This window comes from Caloenas nicobarica, chromosome 1 (genome assembly GCF_036013445.1).
Source record: "Caloenas nicobarica isolate bCalNic1 chromosome 1, bCalNic1.hap1, whole genome shotgun sequence".
Lineage (NCBI taxonomy): Eukaryota > Metazoa > Chordata > Aves > Columbiformes > Columbidae > Caloenas > Caloenas nicobarica.
The window spans coordinates 115,893,453-115,919,187 of NC_088245.1; the positions used below are offsets into that span (position 1 = coordinate 115,893,453).

Sequence of the window (25,735 nt, forward strand, 5' to 3'; positions counted from 1 at the left end):
TTCTATATATCCTTCTACCATAGCTAAAAATGGAACACTTAAAATGTAGCTTCCTCTACTATATTTACAATTTATCTAAGTTTATCTACTTCTTTTACATTTATCTACATTTTACATTTATCCACATCTTTTTTTTTTTACAATTTAACCACATCTACATTTCTGATTTTCTGTCCTAAGGGGCCCCCAACTATTCTAATAAGTCAGAGCGAGGTTTAGGTAGAAAACTGCCAGGAAAGTTTCAAGCTAATAGCTGAGCGGTCTCCACTCCTGGAACGACTACCTGTGGAGCAGTGTCCTCATAGCAAATGGTGACCTACAATCTGAATCTGAAATTACTTAAAAAAAAAAATCATCATACACTGTTATGTAAGAAAAAGTTTGGCTGTATCAAAGCACAAGGATAAACAAAGCTCTCTCTGGCGGCTAGTCCAAGATAAAGAAATGTTTAAGCTAGCGTAGGAGCTGTCTGCTAAAGAGAATTCAAAGAGAGAGCTACAGTTACATAATCAACGTAATCACAAACCCCAGCTGCATTCTCCATTATTAAAGCTCAGTCATGAGAAGCACCCATCTACAATATTTTTGGAAACATGCAGATTTGTACTGCAGTACAAAATGTACTTTTACTTTCAGAGGGCTACATTTTGTGTTCACAAACTTACTTTTACAGCATTTAGAGGCATTATTATTGTATGATGCACAAGTATCTGAGAGATTCTTTTTCAAAAGTGATGAATTCCTTGCCAACATGAAAGTTGGGTCAAACTTAGAAATGCCCATAGACAATGAAAACAGGTGAGCTCAAAGGAAGTTTGAAAGCTGAAGCCTTATTTGGGTGTTCAAGATGAACTATTAGAGAAGTCCATTCCTCCACTGAACATAGGCAGAGCATAAGAAAACAAGCTTATTACTAGTTTTCTGTTAACCTTTGTGAATATTCTCCCATTTGCATAGCTGCTACATTTGTTGCCTTCTCCTTGCTCTTTATCAGCCACAACTTAAATTTGGGAATATAAGGACAATGGCAAAGACCAAAAAAATAAGCCTACACAGAAACAGGAAAGCCGGAAGAGCTAAAAGTAAACCTATGAATAAAAATCTAAAGTAGAAAACAATGAAGCTACATATGCATTCTAAAAAGCAAATGACGTTAGTGAAATTATTAAAACTAACTTAATAAAAGTTGAAAGACATGATTCAAAACAAGTTTATTAAAACTTGGGCATACCAAGCCAAGACAGGAAAGGAATTTTATTTTTTTGAATTTTTAATTCTGATAATGAAAAAGTCATGGTGTCAGTAAGAACTGTGCCATTTTAATTGAATCTTCCAGAGCTTTGCTCTGGCAATATACTAATTTAAAATTCTCTTTTGCATGAATAAAAACTGAACAAGAATTTCAGGTTGCAAAACCGCACCTTCATTTTGTATAACTACAAGACATCTCGTTAGTAATACAGTTTCATTTAAGTTATCTGCTAAATCAAATATATAAACTAGATTCAAGATGTTTTTCCTGGAAAACTCTTTTGCCAGAAAAATATATATATATATATATACACACACATTTTCTTTGTGGCGCTTGGCTTTTGCTTACTTGGTGCTAAAGAGTAAGTACAGCAGTGGGTGCATAGAACAGAGCAGCACAAACTGTTCTTGCCAGGATCCTCCATCAGAAGGGCTTTGACTCATTCTGAAAACCCTTAAACTACTATCTCTTTTGATAAAGCAGTGCTTCTCCTCCCATCCTCTCAGAGGAAGCAATTCTGGAGCAGTCATGCTCATCTGTGATGTATGTTACCTTTGGTATTGAAAGTCCACAATAAGTAAAAAAACAAAGGTCTAATTATTATCTATTTTCTTCAAAGGAAGCATGAGGACAGGTTTTCAATTAATTTTAACTATAGGCAGAATCTGAAGTATGTATCTTATTTTACGGTAAAGTTCATTTTGAACAAAAAAAAGCATAAATTTATCAATGAACTTGAAAATTCTGAAAAAAAAAAGTATGACATACTCAAAGAGCAAAAACCACAAAAAGCACCTTTTTTCATAAAAGTTGAATTCCTGCTTTAGATGGAAAAAAGGTCCTAAGCTTCAACATAAAGTTGCAACCCAGCATTTCCACCAAATATTTCAAACCTAACTATGATGGCACAATATTTATCTATATGTCTTCTAAGGCATAAGAAATTTAACCTCTGCCTTAGTCAAAGAAACCCTGGACTTGTTTATGTGGTTTCTGTATTTTCCAAGATCACTTCTGCCTCTCACAACAACACAGATTCTACAAGTACCATGCTCCTGGGCAACTAAGGCTAGCAACTGCACTTACTATCTTTACTGAATGCTCTAACTGCAATCAGGGAATGACAATGTTACAGTCTTACTCAATGTCAAGTGTCCTGCAGGGTTTCACAGGGTTCAGGGTTCACATTCACTTCAGCAAGACAACCAACAGGACAGCAGCTGTATTTCCCCAACAGCAGTGTACAGAGGTGTAACCCCATCCTCCCAGCTGTCCTTATTTTTTCTGTCATTCTGACATTTTCTTCCCTGCACGCACAAACTACACCAATAGTACTATAACACTTCATTTACCTGCATCTATCTGTGCAGAAATACCTTGGTTGCATCCTTCTACATTTCTAAGATGTGTTTTGCAGTCATTTCAACCTGTTCGTGTTTTTTAAGAAACAGTAAATGATCTCAGCTGCAGAAAGGTACATATAATTTCATTTCATTTCTAAACTATGGACTGTGTTTAGGCTTCTCTGTTCAGTTTCATCTTCTGTTTTAATTCTGATCTTTATTCTTATGCCTACGTGCAGAAATACTCTAAATAGGCCCATACGTCGCAGTTGTTTGCAGCAGCATCAAATTTCTGTTCTGAAACAGTAGCCAAATTAACAAGAAATAAATCAATTGCAACCTGAGGCTTTTAGTAACCAAAACATGCCATTGACAAAAAGAAGTTTTATTATAGATTGTAAAGCAAAAGAAAGGAAAAAACCAACAACAGAAAGAACCTTGTATTTTTTGGAAGGTAAGTATTGTTTTAATACTCTTGGATCTGCCATATATTTCTAGAAACAAGCTGATAAACCCCCAAAAGCACTTGGGAGTTAACTACTTATGCAGTTTGCTTTGAAGAGACAAGTACTTCTTTTTAAACACTACTGCACTGCAAATATTAATCCAATCACAACCTAATTAATAGGATTAGAGATTCAAATGGCCAAGCTTCCACTGACTTCCCAAACTAATCAAGTATATTACATTTTTTCAACTTAATAATCCAGCTAACAAAGATAAACCCATATATTAAAGCAATTTTTGAATATATTACACATCCCTTTAAAGCAAATAGTAGTCTAAAAACTATGAAGAATAGCTATCAAACATAAAAAGAATCCACTCAAACCTAGATACATTCTGAGTACAGTATGTGTGCAGTACATCTGCATTTTAAGGACAAAAAATGTTAGAAGTATGTCTCAAACAAAGCAACCTGATCTAGTTGAAGATGTCCCTGCTTACTGCAGGGGGCTTGGACTAGATAACCTTTGAAGGTCCCTTCCAACCCAAACTATTCTATGATTCTATATCTAATTCCTTTCTGGTTCCATGAATGTAATTTTGCTGTAAACACCAGGGTGGTTTGACACATTGGCTCTTCCTGCTCTCCATCTCTTGCAGTGGCCAAATGAGCTAAATATGCTTGCCAAGCTAATGCTTTCTGAAAAGTTGTCCCCTCTTGAGTGAGTGTGGTGAATGGCTAGTCAAATAAAGATCTGTATTTGGACTCAAAATCACCGCTACACACTTCCAGCTCTTTCTCTGTTGCTTTGTCTAAGACATACCTCTAACATGGGGACCTGATGTCCCAAGTCCGCAAAAAGAAAGGAAACAGACACTGCGAAAAAGTTGTAAAGAGGGCTGGAAACCACAAACTAAAAACTTCTTTTCAGTGGAAGTCTTTGAAGAATGCAAAGCAATAGGAAAAGGGAGCAAACAATCATCTTTCAAACACGAAGTAACCAGACTAGCTTCCTGATTCGCTGATGGAAATGAGCTAGCCATCGCCTGTGCTTGGACATAGTCTAAATTTCAGAAGCATTTTTTAATTAAAAATAGTTCCAAAAGCGTTTTTTATTAAAAATAATTCAAGATACATTCTGTTCTTCTATTTTACAACTACTTTTGACATCAGTGGGGCCCACGTGTACATGGTACAACACAGGTAACTGACATATCTAGTACTTGAATTATTTTCTGCAAAGACGACATTCTAAAAAGCAAAAGTATGAAAGGTATCAAATAATCTTTTTGGAACTACTATATTTGAGAAATTTTGAGAATAGAGGAGGCTTGTAGAACCAAAGTACAAATTTGGATAACTGAATTCCGTACAATTTCCATTAAAAATGCTTTCATCTACTAAAGGTTTGTGTCAGGATTCCACTCTACTTTTCATTGACATTGCCCTTGGCTTTACAGTAGTTAAACACCTAAAAGAAAAATGCCTATTAAAAATTCTGTGTCAAAGAAATAACAACTTTAGTTTTGTTTTTTGTTTTGTTTTTAAAAAAAAAGGCTGGAATCCATACTTCACCATCTTTTTTCTCAGTGGTCTCTTATGAATGAATATCCTGCCCTGGAGAGGGCACTCTGTGACCAGACTATGTATTTGAGTATCCTCATTAACCTTTTAGTTTTAACCCAGATATGCCTGTGATCCTCGCAGTTTGCTCAGCCAGTATACAGCTATGTCAAACATAAATGTATTAAGAAAGGGAACCGTATGGTACCATGCTCATCACTTCCACACAGCAACATGTGTCAAGTTCTACATCCTGCAACTATGCCTTTGTATTAAAGACAGTGCTTTTTGATATATGAGTCATGTTTAAAAAGTCAAAATGTAGTAATTCTATAGTATTCTAATAACTGATAGGTTACAGGTGTTGAAAGCTTTCTACTAACAGCATTTCTCCCATTTCTTCCACAGTAACAACAACCACAATCTAAAAAAGTTCCTCTGGTATACTTTATTGATGTTGAGGGAATTAATACAGATTACACGCTCACCTGAACAGTTCAAATTTCATTTCTGGAAATTAAACGGTGGTTCTGTAACAACTTTCCAGATATTTCCTCAAAAAAAAAAAGTATAAAAAATAACACTAATCACCCTAAATTCTAGTACACAACATAAAACATACAAAACATACATACAATAAAAATACATGGAAAATTCCCTCTGCTAGACAAACTTTCAAATATACTTCAAGGCATAATTCAATGACTAACTGGTGATTTGAGGGAAAAAAACCCCTACTCCTGTAATGCGGATATTCCAAATGCTATGTAATTATCTAATTTCACAGAATCACAGAATGTTAGGGATTGGAAGGGACCTCAGAAGATCATCTAGTCCAATCCCCCTGCCAGAGCAGGAACACCTAGATGAGGTTACACAGGAAGGCGTCCAGGCGGGTTTTGAATGTCTCCAGAGAAGAAGACTCCACAACCTCCCTGGGCAGCCTGTTCCAGTGTTCCGTCACCCTCACTGAGAAGAAGTTTCTTCTCAAATTTAAGTGGAACCTCTTGCGTTCCAGCTTGAACCCATTACCCCTTGTCTTACTGTTGGTTGTCACCGAGAAGAGCCTGGCTCCATCCTCGTGACACTCACCCTTTATATATTTATAAACATTAATGAGGTCACCCCTCAGACTCCTCTTTTCCAAGCTAAAGAGACCCAGCTCCCTCAGCCTTTCCTCATAAGGGAGATGCTCCACTCCCTTCATCATCTTCGTGGCCCTGCGCTGGACTCTCTCCAGCAGTTCCCTGTCCTTCTTGAACTGAGGGGCCCAGAACTGGACACAATATTCCAGATGAGGTCTCACCAGGGCAGAGTAGAGGGGAAGGAGAACCTCTCTCGACCTACTAACCACTCCTAATACACCCCAGGATGCCATTGGCCTTCTTGGCCACAAGGGCACAGTGCTGGCTCATGGTCATCCTGCTGTCCACCAGGACCCCCAGGTCCCTTTCCCCTACACTGCTCTCTAATGGGTCATTCCCCAAGCTATACTGGAACCTGGGGTTGTTCCTGCCCAGATCTAAGACTCTACATTTTCCCTTGTTATATTTCATTACATTTTTCCCTGCCCAACTCTCCAGCCTGTCCAGATCTTGCTGGATGGCAGTACAGCCTTCTGGCGTGTCAGCCACTCCTCCCAGCTTGGTGTCATCAGCAAACCTGCTGATAGTACACTCAATTCCCTCATCCAAGTCGTTGATGAATGTATTGAATAATACTGGTCCCAGTACTGACCCTTGAGGCACTCCACTAGATACAGGCCTCCAACCAGACTCCGCCCCATTGACCACGACTCTCTGGCTTCTTTCCTTCAGCCAGTTCGCGGTCCACCTCACTAACCGATCGTCCAGTCCACACTTCCTCAGTTTTGCCGTGAGGATGCTGTGGGAGACGGTGTCAAATGCTTTGCTGAAGTCAAGGTAGACCACATCCACCGCTCTGCCATCATCTATCCACCTCGTTATGTCTTCATAAAAGGCTATGAGGTTGGTCAAGCACGACTTCCCCTTGGTGAAGCCATGTTGACTGCCCCTGATGACCCTCTTATCCTTGATATGTCTTAAGATGGCACCAAGGATAAGGTGTTCCATCACTTTCCCAGGCATGGAGGTGAGGCTGACCGGTCTATAGTTGCCCGGGTCCTTCTTCTTGCCCTTTTTGAAGACTGGAGTGACATTTGCTTTCCTCCAGTCCTCAGGCACCTCTCCCGTTTCCCAAGACTTGGCAAAGATGATGGAGAGCGGTCCAGCAATGACTTCAGCCAGCTCCCTCAGCACCCGTGGGTGCATCCCATCTGGACCCATGGATTTATGGATGTCCAGATTGCTTAACTGGTCCCTAACCCAGTCCTCATCAACTGAGGCAAACTCCTCCATTGCCCTGCCTTCCTCTGGGGCCTCAGGGGTACGGGGCTCCTCAGGACAGCCTCCGGCAGAGTAAACAGGGGCAAAGAAGGCATTCAGTAACTCTGCCTTCTCTGTATCTTCTGTCACCAGGGCACCCACCCCATTCATCAGTGGGCCTACATTGCCTCTGGTGTTAGTTTTATCTGCCATATATTTGAAGAAGCTCTTTCTGTTGTCCTTGACCCCTCTTGCCACGTTTAACTCTAAGGAGGCCTTAGCTTTCCTAGTTGCCTCCCTACATTCTTTAACAACAGCCTTATATTCTTCCCAAGTGGCCAGCCCCTCCTTCCATGATCTGTAAACTCTCCTCTTCCACTTGAGTTTGCCCAGCAGTTCCCTGTTTAACCACGCAGGTCTCCTGGCTCCCCTCCTTGACTTCCTACGTGTCGGGATGCACTGATCTTGAGCTTGGTAGAAGCAGTCCCTGAATGTTAACCAACTATCTTGGGCCCCTTTACCTTCAAGCAGCCTTGCCCACGGGATTTCCCCCAGCAATTGTTTGAACAGGCCAAAGTCGGCCCTGCTGAAGTCCAGGGTTGCAGTTCTGCTTGATATTCTGCTCCCGCCACATGAGAGTCTGAACTCCGCCATCTCATGGTCACTGCAGCCAAGGCAGCCCTCAGCCTTTACTGCTTCAACAAGACCCTCCTTGTTAGCGAGGACGAGATCCAGCAGCGCACCTCTCCTAGTCAGTTCTTCCACCATTTGCATCAGAAAGTTATTGTCAATGCACTGGAGGAACCTCCTGGACTGTGGATGGCTGGCTGAGCAGTCCTTCCCGCAAACATCGGGGTAGTTAAAATCCCCCACGACAACCAGGGCCTGTGACTGTGAAGCCACTCTCAGCTGCCCGTAGAAGGCCTCATCAACTTCCTCACCCTGATCTGGTGGCCTGTAATGGACACTCACAACAGTGTCACCCCTGCCAGCCTGCCCCTTAATTCTCACCCATAGACTCTCACTCGTCCCTCAACCACACCTGGACAGTACTCTATACATTGTAGTTGCTCTCTCACGTAAAGAGCAACTCCACCACCACGCTTGGCTGGCCTGTCTTTCCTGAAAAGGACACAGCCATCCATGACCACACTCCAGTCAAGTGAGCTGTCCCACCATGTCTCTGTAATTGCCACCAGATCATAATCTCCTGACTGAACACAGGTTTCTAACTCCTCCTGCTTATTCCCCATGCTGTGCACATTGGTGTACAGGCACTTCAGGAAGCGAGCCGAGTACAACGATTTCACCCTAGGGGTATGAGGGGCCTCCCGGTCTTTATCGATTCCAGCGTGCTGCCCCACTGATGCAAGCCCAGCTACAACCCCATCCCCCTTCGAATCTAGTTTAAAACCCTCCAAATAAGCCCTGCTAATTCCTGCCCCTGTAGAACACAGCTAATTTGCTGTGTTCTACCACCCCTCAGGGGTAGAATACTGAGGACGTGAACCCCTGTTCTGAGCCAGTCCAGCAAGTCCTACAGGCAAGTGGTTTCCATACATGAAAAAAGAGTCCTAATAATGCTAAAAGAATCACCTTTTTTAAGCAAAATCTTGTAACAGCGTAGTGCCTTGACTTCCTTCCTAACAAGGCTTTAAGAAAAATAAGGTAAGTACATTTGTACTCAAACGGACTTGGCTTGAAGAACTTCCAAATTCATAACTTAATGGCTAACTTCACAACTAAAATAATGTGTGACTATGGCACACATAGATTAAATTCATAAGCTTTGTTTTTAAACACTGTCTGGATATACACTGACATTAGTGCAACAGAAGATCAATTCAGTAAAAGCACTGGATGTCCAACACTAAATTTCTATGATAGTTTAAGTATCCATCAAACAAAACTGTCAGCAAGGGCGCAAAGGAAAATAATAGAAAAATATTTCTCCTTTCACCAAAGAAGAGGCCATCCACGTATCAGTAGTTTCAGCAAGACAAACTGAAGCCAAATTTGTGTAGGATTTGCAGATCCTAAGGCTGAAAATTAAGATTTTCCATATCACACCCAGGCTGTTTAAACAGTAATGGGTTCAACAACTCCCCGTTTCCAAAGATGACAACCAGTTCATCTTCTTATTAATATTTTAAGAGCCTCCATTTCTCTTACCCAGCTGCTACCCTAATCCTTTTTTTCTCATCCCTCTCCGTGAAAAGTTTCCACTTCCTTAGAGCACCTGGCACAGACCCTGCTCTCCTTTCTCTTAGATGCTTGTCCTCCGTCCTTCTTCTAACGAGAGCTTTTGTCACATCCCACTGCAGTCTTGTCAGAGCGTCAGCTCTTGGCTCTAAGGCAGAAATACACACCTTCTTACTATATCCTTTATGTAAGGATATGTTTGGGAGTTTTTTGTTGTTGGTTTTGGTTTGGGTTTTTTCCATTTATCTCAAGTTCAGGAGGCTGGAGATTTCCTAACAGGTGCTGAGCTCCTCATCAGTCAGAGGTACTTAATTCATTTACTGTAATGAAGCATCTGTACTAAAGTTGCACACTACCAGCATAACACCTAATTAGTATTTGTCCACCATAGGAAGCTCTCATTCTGTTAACAGCATATTCTCAGAGGGCTATATAGATTTCATATGTGAAAAAGCAATATTTATCAAGTAACCTGAGAAAAGTAGTTGAATAGTTCCTAGGTACCCATAAAAAGCTTTACAATCAAAAGTATTGATCATTTGAAATCTTTAATTACTCTGAAGGGAACTGTAAACCTTAATAAAGTAAATCTATATGGCTGAGAGGAATTTCATGGCTGCTCACACAGAATACCACCAGTACTGACTGATAAATTCACCCATATTGGCATTATTAAAGAATGAGCGGCATCATCACTTTGGAAAGCCACAGAGAGGTGGGAAGAGAGTGGTGGAAAGGAACAGAGGGTGGGCTGCTTTGGAGATCAGGTGCTGACTCACTGTAGCATATGATTCTCCTCATATTGTATACTGCCTGTTTAACTGACTCCAAAATTTAAAATTAAAGACACAACATCATACTTTGACAACGATCTTACACTGCTAGCAAATGAGATTAATTTTTCCTCAAAACATAAGAAGTCTATTCAATATTTATCTTTCTAGAGAAGATGATTATTTGATCATCACGAAAAATGAATAATCTCAAGAAAAGTTAGATTATTGAAACAAAAAAATCCACAACATTTGTCATAATACATTTTCATTTGTCATGAATATAAAGTGCAGCAAGATAGTCATTCTTTCTAACATACTTTTGCACAACAACATGCAAATACAGAAAATTAACTGGATTTCTTTCTCACAGTATTATCTCACAATAATATAGTAGATTACCTACAAGTTTCCCAAATAAATTAATTAGGACCACATTTTAGGGAATTTGTCTCTGGTAGAATCTCCCAATGTGACACAAAACTACACAGACGACTTTCTGCCATGTGTCTGTTTTTAACATCTATAGCATATCTAGTTTCAAAAGTAATGAAGGCCTGATAAGCTACCTTTACAAAGCCAACAATATGAGAACCACTGACTTGTCTCCACTAACTGCTATTCCCATTCTCTTACCTGTTATCAAGGCAGAGTGATAATATCCACAGGATACAGAGGAAACAGGTTTTCCAACATCCACTTGACAAGGGACACTGACACAAGCTTCATCAGCCAAGCCAATCTGACCTTCCGAATTGTCACCCCACACAAAAAGCTGCCCATCCTCTAAAATGAAGACATGGATAGTTAACAGATTTAAAACCAAATCTAATAAAAAGTTAGCCTAACCATTTAAGAGCACTTCATATACTCTGTGTATGATACTACTAAATGTCATGATCTCAGGGACATAAAATGGTATTTGGCACAATACAACAAAACAGTCTGAAGTGAGAGGGTATCCCTTTAGCTTTTCACAAGTGACACAGAACATTTAGTCATCAACTGATGTTAGACCATAAACAGCAACAGGAAAAACACTATGAAAAACAACTCCTTCAAAAAAAGGAAGACTGAGTGTATAGGGCAATTCAGTTGCCAGGGGTCAGTATGAAAATATTATAGAGAATTTAAGGCATCTTCTCATTTCTACTAGCAAGTCACTACTTTCTTATTCTTCCAAATTTATTCTCTGTCCTGACCTTGGTACACATCCCACTTATTCTTGCATTATCTTTCAGTTCTCTCTTCACAGGTGATTATATTGCCCAGCTTCATTTTGTTTTCCTTAAACTATCACAATAGCTGTCCCTGGTTTATTAAGACCAGCCTCTGTTGACACAAAGACCAATGACAGCAGTAAAAAGCAAAAAAAGGTAGCCAACAACATGAAAAATCTCTAGATTTTTCTAGAAGAGATGAGGTCTTCTCTTGGCATATTTCTTGGTAGGGAGAATAAGTTGCAAATGAAAAAAAAACCAAACAACATACCATCTACAGTGCTACTGAGATGCTGTTGGGAACTAAAATAATTCAAAGTTGACTTACAAATCTCAGGAGAATGTTAGCAATTGTCACCTAAAAAAATACAAACTAAATGAGCAGGCTAGCATCTCTCTCATCCACACTTATGCTCCCTGTCACATTCTGAAATGACAGCCTCAATAACTTATCCTAAACATGTACAAAAACAGCTGCTTTATAGCAAACCTCAGAAATCACATTATAGGGTAATAAAGGATCACCGATCCAATGGCTGGTCCAATGAAAGCATCGTAACTATGGTCTTCAACATGTCGCAACTGCATAATTTTGCCACTGGAGAAACAGGTCATAGGCTGGGCCTCTCTCAGAATTAGTAATGACATAGCAGCGTAGCCTGTGCCAGCAGACCAAAATAGTTGCTGTAAGAAGTGGAATTAGAGAAACTTCGTTTTCACAAGATTCATGTTTTGTAGCTGGCTTCCCTGGAAACGAACTGAGAATGTTTCCCATTTTTAGGGTATCCATAAAATCTCTCCTTTGTAAGGATTCCTACTAAACCAGTACAGGTTGAGCTCCTGTTGCAGGCCATTGCTCACGGAAAAGGTCTACTCTCACAAAAATTGTAGGCAGTTAATGAGACTGCCACCCCTTGCCAGACTGTGTTGAAACAGGCAATCGGCCATCAAAAAATGACTATGGTTACCAGTGAAAGAAGACATACAGACATAGAAAATACAAGCACATATGCAGACAGAATGCTGGAATAAATGTTTCCCTGGGACACCAGGCTGGACATGCATAAATAGATTTTAATAGTGGTTGTTCTTACCAGTTACTGCTGCTGACGTATATGATCCAGCTGCTAGCTGTTTGATCTTGTGCTGGTTGGTAAAAAAACTAATTAAATGAAATGTGCTCCTTTCCTCTGTGTCACCTAATCCCAACTGACCTTCACTGTTACCTCCAGCAGCATACACATTTCCTTTTTCTGCACACAGAAAAGCACATGTAATACACAGAATGAAGACATTCTCATCAGTGGTAAAAAGTCAGAGAAATGGGAGCAAGTCATTTAATTTTCAATGGCAAAACATTACCGAAAAGTTGGGATCTACTGCCCTGCAATATCCTTGAGTTGACATTAGCAGTTTCTGTTGTGGGGAGCGAGGAGGTTTTCCTGCACACACTTGGATCGGAACTCTCTAAAGGCCTTACATGTACTTAAACATGTTTCCCACCATTCTGGAGACCCTTCTAAAAAGTAAATATAATTTGAAGTTCTGCAAAAGTTCTGAGAAAATTACCACTAGTAGCCGTAGAAGGAAGAAGCACCTCCTTCCCCAAATAATGTATATTTTAAGATAAAGCAGGAGAAAAATGGTGAATGATGTCACAGGCAAGAAAACTAAAGTTGTATTAGTAAGTAAATTGAAGAGCTGCATAACTTGATAGTTTTGAGCACTGTGAATGAAATATATTTTTGCTTATGTTTTTATTAGAAATATTATACTCATTTTCATATTTAAATCACTTTTTATTTAATTAACTAGGTCTTTGTTTCGTTTCAGAATCTTAAAATTGAAGTTAAAGCTGATGATTGATATCTTCGACTTAAGAGAATTTTAAGATTTATATTTTTAATTTTAGTACGTTTCCCATCTAAAGTGCTCATCTATGATGAAAAAGATAAGGGCCATTAATAACCCAAATCCAGGCACAAATCTGATAAGCAACTGACACACAATTTATAAATGGCCACAAATTATCTAGCCAGCATGTACACTAAAAGTGACTAATATTTACCCTGTGCAGTCTTGATTACTCAACTGTTATTAAAATGTTCTGTTTTATTCTAATAGTCTTATTTACAGTGCTTAGGGTCTCCACATATATAAACCTCCTAATAATCAAACAATCCTCTTTAGAACATTACTGCAAGCTAAAGGATTGCAACCACAAAGATGGCTACTCCGTTACATAAATTTCAGAAGCATGACAAGAATTTGCATCAATTCTCTGTATACTGTCTCTCTAAACATTTATTTTTAGTTTAAATTTACAGTTTGTTTATTTATAGCTTAATAAAGCAACTTGTCATTGAAATAGCAGACTACCTTGTCTAACCAAAATGCAACAAAATTTAAAGACTTGAAAACATTCAGTTCTACTATATTTACTCAAACATATAACTTCACACTAATAAAGATAAATTACTTGTTAAAGGTAAATTTGAGTACAGATATATAAAAAATATTAATATACCTTTACAGGGCTTAAATGAAATACTGATAATTGTTAACCACACCTCAAACGCCAGCAAGATTTTTTTTCATCTGTCTATTGCCAGAAAATTCTTACATAAGATTATTTTGTAAATGCATTGGCTCAGAATAAATCAGGCATTCAAATAACCAGCTATCAAAACCCCAGGTTTTAACCCCAGGTCATTTTCATTTATTTTTCCTTCCTCAGCACTTCTGGGGTTCCTAATGTAATTTTGCATGAAAGCAAAAGGAAAAAAATCTATCTTCAATACATATATAATATAGGTCACATACCTGTGTAAACTAAAGTGTGGTTTCTTCCACAAACAGCAAGTTTTGTTTTTTCTGGTTTTAAAGCTATGAATTAAAGCCAAAGGGGGGTAAAAGTTATAAACAAGCTGATAGCTGGTGCAACAACAAAATGTTCTATGCTCTAGAGGGAGCTCTGATTTGTGTTTTTAGCAAAATCATGACAACAAAATTCGTTGCCCATTTGAACCTAGCACATGACTTGTTAAATCAAGATTTCCCAAGACAAGAAAACAGATACATACTTTACAAACTTACAGCTGACACTCAGGTTAACTGGATGATGGCTACTTCATCCCAATGCCACACTCCCCAGAATTTACCATTTATGGGATGTGCCTCAAGGAATATATCAAGTTGTAGGACAAAATGCATGCCTAAAGCTGTCTTCAGTTTTCTTTAGAAGTACTATTCTTAACTCCCTCTTATGCTTTTCCCACTATCTCAAATCTTTAAAATCATACCATTCTTTTGTCTTATCATTCCTACCTTTCTTTGCTAGGCACAGCTACCTTTTTTTTTGCTAGACTTCTCTGCACTGCCCTCTTATTGATCACTAAACTAAATTCCTAAGGACAGTGCTATCTGGACTAGTGCCTAAAATTTTTTGCATATACCATCCTGTCTCAATTTCAGCTCGCTTACCACCCACCCATTGCGTGTACTTCTCTGTAGTCTGGTCACTGTGGAAGGCTGGGAATGTGTGCGAGAGGAGTCAAGAGCTATTTTGGTGGGAAAGAGAGAATATGAGGTGCCTTTTCTCCCATGGCACGTCCACTCCGTTTCAGAAACAGAGGAAAAAATCTCAATTACTTTTCCATCCTCTCTCCAATTACTGATCGTTGCCAACAATTTATCTTCTCTCAGCCATGTCCTTGGGCCCTATACAATGCTCTTAAAACAGCATTTTTACATAATATCTCTTTAATTGCTTTTGCACTGCACCAGTCCCTGACAAAGCAAACCACCACCATCCCTTTCATAAACCCTTTTTCAGTCCTTCCAAATCAACTTTAATCAGCTCCATAACATTCAGATTAAAGTCCCTTCTACCAAGTCACCAAATAAATTTATCTAGTTAAGCATGAACTGTCTCTGGTCTCTCACACAGACACAAACATAAATTGTCCAAATTCAGGTTCCTGCCTCCCCTATCCGACATCTACCACCACCACCAGGGTGGAATCATAACCCTTCCAACATTGGTTTCTTCTGCAATGTTAATTTGCTGGTTTATATCCTAAAACTCCATCTCCAACTTCAGAGATGATCTTAATCAGCTCTTCAGAAGCCTGTGCTCTCTAACCTTCCTCTCACTTAGGCTAATCAATTGTATTTGATGAGCCAAGCTAAATTGAAACACTGACGACAATTTTTCATAACCAATGTCATGAGTCTCTAGTCAAGTCCCAGAAGCTATTTTCTCATAAAACATGCAGCCACATCCATTTGGCCCTAAGCAGAAACTGAAATGTGTCCTTGCAACCCCATTCCCAAAGCCAAGTGATGACAGAAAGCTAGTGAGAAAAACTCCGTGACTTTCTCCTGCTGCCTACTGCCAGGAGAAGAAAGATACCCCACCCTGTGATTTTTTTCAATGGATGCCAGGTCTGGTTTGAATTGCTGTCATCTTCTCTTCATCTTTTACTCTCCATTGCAATTTGACAGTAAAACCAAAACTTGACATCCAATCCATTTAAGCCAGATAAGAATCAATTTCCCGCATGGCTGATAGAAGATGTGAATCTGAGAGTAGCTACATTCGCCCTCTGAAGTGAAAGAGAGGAGCAGATAAAGGACAGCAGAATAAACTAAATCAGGAAGAAAAGAGTTTGAACGAGCAGAATAATTTGTTTTTAACAGTAAGCTAACAGATCGATCTGCTGGCAGAAAGGATGAGGATAAACATTTAATGGTGGAAAGAAATGTGTTAATGGGATAGATTTGACTTGACATAAGTAAGGAGATAGGGAAAAAGGTATTGACTTAGTTTTGTTTGACAAGATAAAACCAGCTAGGAAAGATCAAGAACATAACAGTACCATGAAAACATATTTTGCAATGCATGAAAGAATACGGGCATTTATTTTACTGCTTCATACAAATACATTAACATTTATGCCCCCTTGGGCACATGTTATACTTGCTAAAAACACAGCAGTACTCGTAGAAAGTTCCTGATAGATTTGTTCTTTTATAAAGGTGCTAAGATGAAGGTGATACAAACGTTACAAAATGCTATTGGAACACTGATTTCTAACGCATAAACAACACTGCAAAGACCAAGCATCTGATTAATGTCTTTGCAGTCACAATGATTATGTGGTTTGTCAGAAAAGGCAAATATTACACAAAATGAGAGCCCTCAAAAAAGACGGGACTCTATATCTGAAGTAATCTTCAGATGCAAAAGGACCCAGAATCTGGAACTGATGGAAAATCTATCAGGGATCCTTTCAAGCCACCTTTATGAGCTTGTGCAGTAATATGCTACATGTGATGAGTAAGGAAGGTGGAATCAGTTCTTTCGGAACTGCATCTTATAAAGTACCTTTTCACAAGGGTGTCCTTTCAAAAAGACAAAAAAAAAAAAAAGAAAAATTAAACAAACCTTTAACACATGTTGGTTTGCTGACAGTGTTCTTTGATCCTAGTCCTAATTGGCCCCAGTTGTTACTGCCGAACATGTATAGTTTACCATTCCCTGAAAAAAAATGCACAGTCAGAACAGTTTGAATACCTCATACAAGACAAGATGGTCATTCACACACTATGTTATTTATTACTTCTGTTTTAATGTAAGGTTTAAGATTAGGCAATTCAACACTAAAGTGTAAACAATAATTAACGTCCTCATGTTTTTTCAGTATAAAAGTAGCAATTGCATTGTTTAAGCAAGAAACCTCCAGCCAGAAGAAGGGACAAAAAGCAGAACAAGCATCCTCTCCTTTAATTACAGCACAAATAAAGTGCTCTTCAGAAAATAAAATGTGCTCTTGGACAGACTTTGCAGTTCAGAAACCATGGTATCTATAGGCCCACTTATAAAATAACAACACATTTAACTGAGTACCCACATCTTTTACCTCAAAGACAGGAATGAATAATGCAGGTATATAATTGATACAAACACACATTTGTAATATTCAGATTATTTTACTGTTGGGGGGGGGGAGGCTACTTCTTTTACTGCTAAATGTCTTAAAATGATTTACAAATTCACACTTCTACAGAACATAGTTTCTGATAAATTTTCAAATGCGTTCACAAATTGTATTAATTTGTTATTCTGCATATAAGGAAGGTGTCTTTACGCAAAAACACCATGCGGCCAGGGAGTTTTGTAAACCTAAATGCAAACATTAGATTGCAAATCTTCAACAGGAGCAATGCTAGAATCGTATTTCAGAAACAGGTATTATGGGTCACTAAACATGCAGGTTTGACCACTACAATCGATGAAATGTTTTAATTCCAAATAAACAGTGTTTTTTTTAAGACGATGGTATATGAACAGATGAAACTTCTGTCATCACGCGTGCAAATTAGCCAGCCAAAACTGAATACCGACAATACCTTAAAATGAACTCAATTAATTTCATTTCTTTATATTGAATTTCATTTTTCATTTCACACCCAAAGATAAAACCCGTGTTCCAACAGAAATCTTTGCAAAACAATAGAAACTGATTTGTCAAAAGAAAACCCTTTTACAACTGCTAAAATGAGTTTGTTTGCTTTTGATGAAGGTCTGCAGAGCTTTTTGAGTTAGACTCCATCACAAGGCTGTCACATAAATAAACTTTGTCACCCAAGCCATCAACAATTATCACATGATCGCAACACATAACAGCAATTCCACATAATACCAAAATATTACACCTATTTGTACTTCACTAGTGTAAATTCCCAGTGAAGGTTCTGAATGTGACTTACAGAGACTCTGAAATATGACACTGAAATGTTTAAAATATAACAAAAAAACTTACTCTGTTAAAAAAAAAAATTTCTTAACTATAACCACATAGTTTAAAAAACAAACAAACAAAATTACCACCACCAACTAAAAATAACTAGTATCTAAAGTCCCAATCAAATAGTTAGATTTGACAATTTTTGGAGCATGGGGCTAAATTTCAATATTATGTCTTTCCAAGAAAACTGGAAGGGAAGAAAGTCTGTGGTCAAGTCTATGCCCATGGTATTTTACTAATAGCATTTATATCACCATCCCAATTTTGATAATGAAATCACGTCAAAACCCATGTAGAGCTGTCTGTCACTGAGAGGAAAACACATCTTAACAGAAAGAATTTTTCTTAGCAAATGGCATCCTATATCGGTATATGCTTCCTTGTATCCTTGGTTTATACTTTTTAACTACCTTTATAAGACAGTAGTACTCCTGTGGTAATAAGATGCCAAGCTTCTGTAATTCAATTTAAGCATATTCTCTTTTATCCATTCAAAATTCCAACAGGTCATGCTTTTCATCCCATAATCTGCTGCTTCTTACACCAGTCTTTAAATTCTCAGGCATTGCTTTGTAAATCAGGGAGTTTAATAGATGATTTTTTTACATTATTACAACTGAGTAACAGCCTTTTATAATTTCAGGCTTTCAACACTTAGTGGTGTAACAGAAAATAAAAAAACTGGGAAGCAGGTAACTCAGACAGCAAAAGAAAACTAATAGGCACTACAGAGGAACCTAAACAAATGCCTGTAATGAATCAACTTTTCTGGGTCTGTACAGCAAATCAGGTTTTGGAACAGACATGATGCAATCTAAGCTGGCCGGGAAACAAGACAGAATTTTGCATGCAAGAGGCCCTATTTTCATAATTGCATACTAAGATATCTCCAGTCATCACCACAGGTGCACTGAAGTGAGAACTAATTCAACGGCAGACAAACAGGCAAGAATCATATTTCAAAACTTTGCAAACTCAGATTGCTCTTGGTTTTTTGCTTCCGCTTTGGTGCTGACATAGAGAGACTGGGGCCATCTGGACTGGCTGGTAGATGACAGGTCCAGCACAGTAAGATTATGACTCTGGGCAGCAGAATGGAGACAACAGGATATAAAGAAAGGGACTAGCCAGACAGTTGTGGTGATGAAATCCTTCTTCCACCACCAGTCTCCACCTTCATCCTGATGCAAGACTGGAGTATTTCTCCAAAGTATGTATGCATTGCTGATCACCAACAGATGATTCACCAACATTAATTGAGGGCCATTAGGGAAACCACAAGATGCTTACATCTTCAGGAACAGAGGTTTTGTGAAAGACTTCAGGAATAGTGTCTTCTAACCAGTACATTTCTCATCTGAGTAGCTGCTATTACAACTGTGGTTCCCAGGAACCCCATTTGTCATGCGCTCCCCTGGATCATGAAGCGCCACTAAAGGTATCCATTCAGCAGCTGGAAAATACCAGCTGAAATCCTCAACATGCTTCATGATAATAGAGGAAAGGCAAGTATTCCTATCACCTATGTTTAAAGGTATGTTTTATGTATTCTTCCTCTTGCTTTCTAAGTTTTATTAGCACGGGAGGGAAATAAAATGGGGAGACAATGTACAGTCTTCGAGTATTTATTACAAGATTCTTTTGAGAAGATATATCTGAAGAAAACATAAAAAGTAATATATTGGACAGAGTACCATTTGGCAGGCACCATTTTTTTTGTTGGTTTTTTTTTCATTTGTGCTATTTTGTAAATAAACTCTTAGTACTTCATTTAAAATTCATATACAATTCAAATACATCTCATGAAAATGGGAATTACATCAGTTTTGTTAGGCAAGTCACAATATTCTCAAAATAAAAGCTTTATTGAGCAATAAGAATAGTCACGCTTCAGACATTTAGCATCACACAAAGAAAAACAGCGCAGTATGTTGCTTGCTCCTACCTGTATCAAAGACCAACACAAACATGTTCTAATCTTTCTCATTCTCCCCCTGCAGCTGATGCAAAAGATGTGCCATGTTCCAATGGGCTGCTGGTAGGCAGAGAGAATATAAGGAATCTGGTGTCCAAACCTGGAGAGATTCCAAGGTCTCTTTGGTGTAAGTTGTTTAATGTTTAATGCCTTACAAAACTCAAAATTATGAGTATACTATCTTGTTGTGGTTCCATATGCACCTCTTTTCACTCCTACTTTTACATTTGGTACTTCTTTCTTTCCTTCTACCCTCTTGCACTGGGGGCTTCAATTCTCTTCAGAGCTCTGAATTCACAAAATGTGTCTTCCATCATCGCCATTTTCTGCCTTGTGAACAGGATTAGTCCTTTGATCAAACGTGGGCAAGCTGCTTAGGATACTCCAGTCAAGATAAGCAAACATTAACACTGCTGTTAACTCTAAGAGCTTGTAGAAAAGAAAATCAATAGAAAGGTATTGGGAGGAGATTCTTAAAAATGTGTGTAACATCACTTAGTTCACATCTGCTCCCAAAAGGATGAATAAATTGCTTTCCTAAGTCTGCAGTTAAAGAAGATGCAGGGAGTGAATTGTCAGTATCCTTGGGCCGAAAAATATAGAAATGGGGCAAAAAACATTATTAATCATATTACAAGTGATGCTGGAAGATATACTGCTCATGACTGCATTGAGGAACTAAAGACAACTGCTTAAAAATTCCTGCCTGAACATTTAAATTCAGATTGTACCAAAGGCAGAGAGCAAATGAATAAAGAAACATAAATTTCAATCCCAAACTCTAAAACTGGAGAAGGAAATGTTTCTCCAACTAGCTCAGCAAGCCAACTCAAAGTCAGCAAGTAACACTTGTCCTTTCTATTCCAACATACAGTATGTAAATAAAATTTTGGACTCTATCTCCTGAACTAGAAATTTAAAGAACAGTGTTTTAGATTTACGTTACACTTTTCTTTTAAAAAGTCATACGGGAATATAGATGCTGGATTAGATAAAAGAAGTATTTGAAAATTTCTGAATATTTTGTTTGAATGCTAAATATTAGTTCCTGTACATTTTCTTCATATGCACTCAGTCAAGATTCAGTGCTAGATGAAGCTGTCTCTCCTGGCTAAAACCAGCTTTAAGGAATGTATTGTATCAGTCTGGGTGATTGCTTTACTTATGACTGTTGAGACATGTCACTGTAAAAACAGATATATTTCTATTAGATTTGAATCTACCTCATATTCCCACTGTCTCCTACATAGGTCACACTACCTCTTCCAGGGGGTGGGGAAAAAAAAGAGAGGGGAGTTTTGTGATCTGTAAATGAAGACTGAAAGTAAAATGAAGCATGCATGAACACACACCTGCTTGAGATACTTTTTCTTCCTTAGTGATGTTTGTCTTTTATCTCTTCCAGGTCAGGATGAAACGGATTTCAAGACACTCTTGGTTTCCCACAAAGGCTGTACCCTTCTCAGTAAACTCATTATCGGCATGCACTTCTGGAGCTTTTATTCTGGGTGTTACTGCAGTTCAATGTCATTCACCAAGGGCTGTAATTCCACTGAATCATCCAGCTCCATCTAACAGCAGAAATGCGAGGTGCACATGGGCATGCACAGGCGTGAAGAACAAATAAGGGACAAAGGCTTTCTGTTTCTTCACTTTTTTGGTAAGACTCTTGTAGTTTCTCTACCTTTGCTCATCGTTGATCAGCATTTTATCCTCACTTTTGCCTCTTCTTCACAATGTCCCAAAAAAACCTTTGGTACCACAGAAATTTTGTAATCATGCTTCTACAGTTCCTTTTCCCCAAAAGCTCTGAGCAAATAAAGATCTGATTGTCTAGAAGTTTCCCTAGTGACATGTCTGCACACTACCAACAGCAAAGGCCAGCTACTGAGACATTTTTCTAACATGCTGCATACATGAAAATGGCAGGGAGAAGGGGAGACCGTAGGGAAATGCTGTTGCAGGCAAACCTAGGCCAGTTGACTTCTTCAAAAGCTTTGTCTAAGTGGCCACTATTACAGTGACGCAGGAATTAGGGGACTGTTGCTTATTAGGGCAACAGTGCTGGCACAGACTGGGAGAACTCAAGGAGGCAATTTAAACTGATCAGTCTAAACTGAGATTTATATTAGTGTTATTTCAAACTGGGCGTGGGCATATGAAAGGATATATGAAAAAAAAATCAAAAGGAAAACTTCACAGTGCCCCAGGTTACACTCTGATTAATTTTATGCAACAGGCAATTTCATAGAACTGGTTTAATCCAAGAAAAAGTGTCAAGTTTTGTTCAAAATAAAATATTCATGGATAATTCATCTTCTAAGAAGTTAGGCTTGAAAAATTAATTGTATAATTCCATTTCAAGATGTTCTGCAGTCCATGAATTCTGTACTCTTTTTTTATCATGCCTGGGAGAATTCATTAGAAAAATCCAGCATCTTAACTCTGCCTGGGGCCATAGCAAGAAACCCTCAAGAAATTATTTAATGAGTAATGACCAGCTGGCCACTGATGAAGAATAAATATATTCCAATTAAAAAAGTCCTGGAAATATGCATATAAATTTCATAACAAAATCTTATTACCTATCAGCAGTTGAATGTCAATACAACTGACACACTTGCTCGTCAACAAAAGAGTAGTCTCTTCCACATAAAATAAATTGAACAAATTCTTCAATGGTATTGTTTCCGTCATTTCAAAGAAATGAAAGTAAACATTAATACTGCTCATTGTATTGCATCTGAGCTTCTTTGAATGTTTTTGTAATTTATTTCTGATTTTAGCAGGATTTTCTGAAGTTTTTTTGAGTTGCTCTTTCAAGAGTTATTTTCAGTTGATAGTTAATAGTCATTCAAATCTTCATTTCAGAGATTCCCTCATGACAGTTCTTGGGTGTATCTTGTGAAAACCTTCAGAGACCTCACACTAACTTCAAAGGCACCTGATAGTTCCCACAGAACAGTTCTCTCTCCTCTCCACAACCTCATTTGATATATTATCTCAGGATTCAAATAAGAATTTTAACTTTCCAAGCTGTCCAAAATATGACCTTTTATCAGACACTCCATTTCCGCTACTGACCTGTAACAATAGCAGTATGTTCATCTCCACACGATATCAGTACGGGCTTGTCATTTTTGAACCAGAACTTGCTAGGAATATCTTCTGCAAATCTGCTTTTTCCGAATGTGAAAACAGCACCTGATTCTAAAATGCAAAAACAATGTTCTTTTCAGTGAAAACAAATTTTGCCTCATACATTTTGAAATAGTCATTTCCTATTAATTCAATTGACCACTTAAGTTTCGTATCTTTTTGTCTAAAAAAAAAAAAGCTGAAGCATTTTCTTCTATTCTGTTTCACCAAGACTACTTCATTTTAGGCTCACATTTTAGTCTTCCCAAATTTTCTTGGCCTGCATGAATTTCCTAATAGAACAGGTATTTTTGCTGGCATATTGTGTTCTGAGGACACAATAATTCATTTTGGAGTACACTAGTGTACTTTATCACTGCCCTCTAAGAAAAACTGCTTGGTGTGTAAAAGAAAGAATAAAGAACTTAAAATAACTGCCCGCAGAAAGTAAACCAAAAAGCTCATCCTGAAATCAAGTGGAGACAAAGAGATCTCACATTTATATTGAATTCAAAAAGGTTTTCCAAATTGGATTAGAGACAGACACACACGCTGTAAAGAGCTGACAGCCTCCAAACCAACCACTCTTCCTCACCCATTTGAAAAGATACATGTGCTCTAAAAATGGCCCCCTAAAATCAAAACTCCCAGCCTTCAAAACATGGGTTGGCACAACTGTCTTTGATCATAAGACTATGATGTAAAAAACCCAAACAAAACCACCCCAAAATAAAGTCCAGACAGCTCTTCTGCCCTTGTAATCTGTCTGTTTTTCTCAATTCTTACCACTTTCAAAGGGGTCAGCAATGTTATTTTAAAACATAGAATGTTAACTATACATTCACCTTTTGGTCAAGCATGTCGCTTGACACAAATAATATTAATTTTACAGGAAAATAAATGAACGTACAAATTAATTTGCCACGAGACATGCACATGATGTGGCAAAGCACAATTAGACATCCTACTTTAAAATGTAAAACCTTAAGCCTTCAGCATAGAATAATTTTTTTTTGGTAAAGAAAGCAAAGAGAAAAGCAAACCTTTTCCTTGCAGACTTTTTGTTACATTGTAAGCTACGACAACACAAATATAGTAACAGTTGATTGCATCTGTAAAATTACATAGTTTAATAATAACATTGGAACACCTTCATGTATTTGCTTTCAGTGAAAACAATCTCAATAGTCTGCACCCCAGCTCCCAACCCCAAAGCTCTCTCTTAAACTGTAAATTTGATATTAATTTTGAAATTATTCTTTAATGCTAAAGTTTCCCATATTTGCAAATGACACGTTATTTTATGCATCGGGTTCAGCAGACGTATAAAATTGTATTTACGACCTCTCTAGATATGTTTCACTTTTACTAAAAACAAGCCTTGTGCTGACAAATTCACACCTTTTAAAGAAAGGGTTGAGTTCTTCCTCATCTTTTGTAGACACATCTACAACCATAGACATCCTAAAAGGAATCTGAAAATTCTTTGAGTTTTAACTTCCGGCCAGACAGCCATGCTGTGTATTTGAAGATGCTTAAGTGATCTCTTTAGCACTTGTGCCAAAGCAGAGCTCTGGTTCATTTATTTTCCTTTTGGAAGTGTTAGCATGAAAATATAGATATATTATTAGTCAGTGTATACAAAAAGCAGATAATTTGATTCACAAACGTCGTTTGTATTTCATTCACTTCACAACTGAAACTGAAGATGTCAGTTTGAGAAGTAAATCCTGCCAATTCATAAGTGACAGGACAAGAGGAAATGGCCTCAGGTTGCGCCAGGGGAGGTTCAGATTGGATATTAGGAAAAATTTCTTCACAGAAAGGGTTGTCAGGCATTAGAACCGGCTGGCCAGGGAAGCGGTGGAGTCACCATCCCTGCAGGTGTTTAAAAGGCGTTTAAATGAGGTTCTTAGGGCCGTGGTTTAATGCTAGAGTTAGGCAATGGTTGGACTCGATGATCCTCAGGGGCTCTTCCAAATAAAATGGTTTCTATGATTCTGTTCTATGATTCTATAAAATTAAATCTCACAGAACATAAATGAGGCTTTTGCTGTCTCAGCACCGAGCAAATGTTTAAAAATTACTGTAGGTCAAACCACGGACCAAACCTCATTTATTAACTGAGAAAAACCGCCTGCTCAACACCGCAGCACCACACCACGCCGGTGACGACAGCGCGGTTCCCCCCGTCCAGTATCTGACGTCAGCGGACGTGTTTCTCCCCAGACGCCGGAAGACACGGGCCGAGCGGGCGGCCCGCAGCCCGGCGCCGCGGGGCAGCCGCACCGGCAGCCCGGGGGGAGCCGGGGGCGGCCGCCAAGCGCAGAGCGGCGCGACCAGAGGCCGCGCCCGCGCGCCGGGGCAGGGAGGCGGCCGTTGGGGCGCCGGTAGTGGCGCCCAGCGTCACCGCGGTGGGAGAAGCGGGCAGGGACCGCCACAGGCGGCCGAGGTTCCCCCCGCCCGGACGCGCAACCCCGCCCCCTTGTGAGGAGCCGGCACCACTCACCGGGCACCGGCAGCTCGTCCTCCTCTGGGGGGTCGGCCATGGCAGCTGGCGGCGGGCGGCCGCCCCCGCGCCCCATGCACGGCGGCGCCGGGCGGCCGGAAGTAAACACAGGCCCTGCCACGGGCAACGGCCATAGAGAGCAGCGCAGCGCGGCC

The 25,735-nt window shown here is 39.0% G+C and overlaps 1 protein-coding gene across 4 annotated transcripts in view; it reads right to left on the bottom strand.

Moving 5' to 3' along the window:
* RPGR (retinitis pigmentosa GTPase regulator) overlaps window positions 1-25,735 on the bottom strand; it is a 43,587-nt gene extending 17,852 nt beyond the window's left edge. Inside the window, exons 1-6 of one of the 4 annotated variants that reach the window (XM_065652710.1) lie at window positions 25,581-25,735; window positions 23,018-23,143; window positions 16,596-16,688; window positions 13,970-14,032; window positions 12,241-12,399; window positions 10,563-10,712 (exon numbers count right to left, since the gene is read on the bottom strand). In XM_065652710.1, coding sequence (XP_065508782.1) covers window positions 10,563-10,712; window positions 12,241-12,399; window positions 13,970-14,032; window positions 16,596-16,688; window positions 23,018-23,143; window positions 25,581-25,656 — 667 coding nt within the window. In that variant the 5' untranslated portion in view covers window positions 25,657-25,735. Of the gene's footprint in view, window positions 1-10,562; window positions 10,713-12,240; window positions 12,400-13,969; window positions 14,033-16,595; window positions 16,689-19,903; window positions 19,965-21,285; window positions 21,677-23,017; window positions 23,144-25,580 lie in introns of those variants that run through there. The other 3 variants (XM_065652720.1, XM_065652736.1, XM_065652728.1) reach the window with 3 other exon arrangements.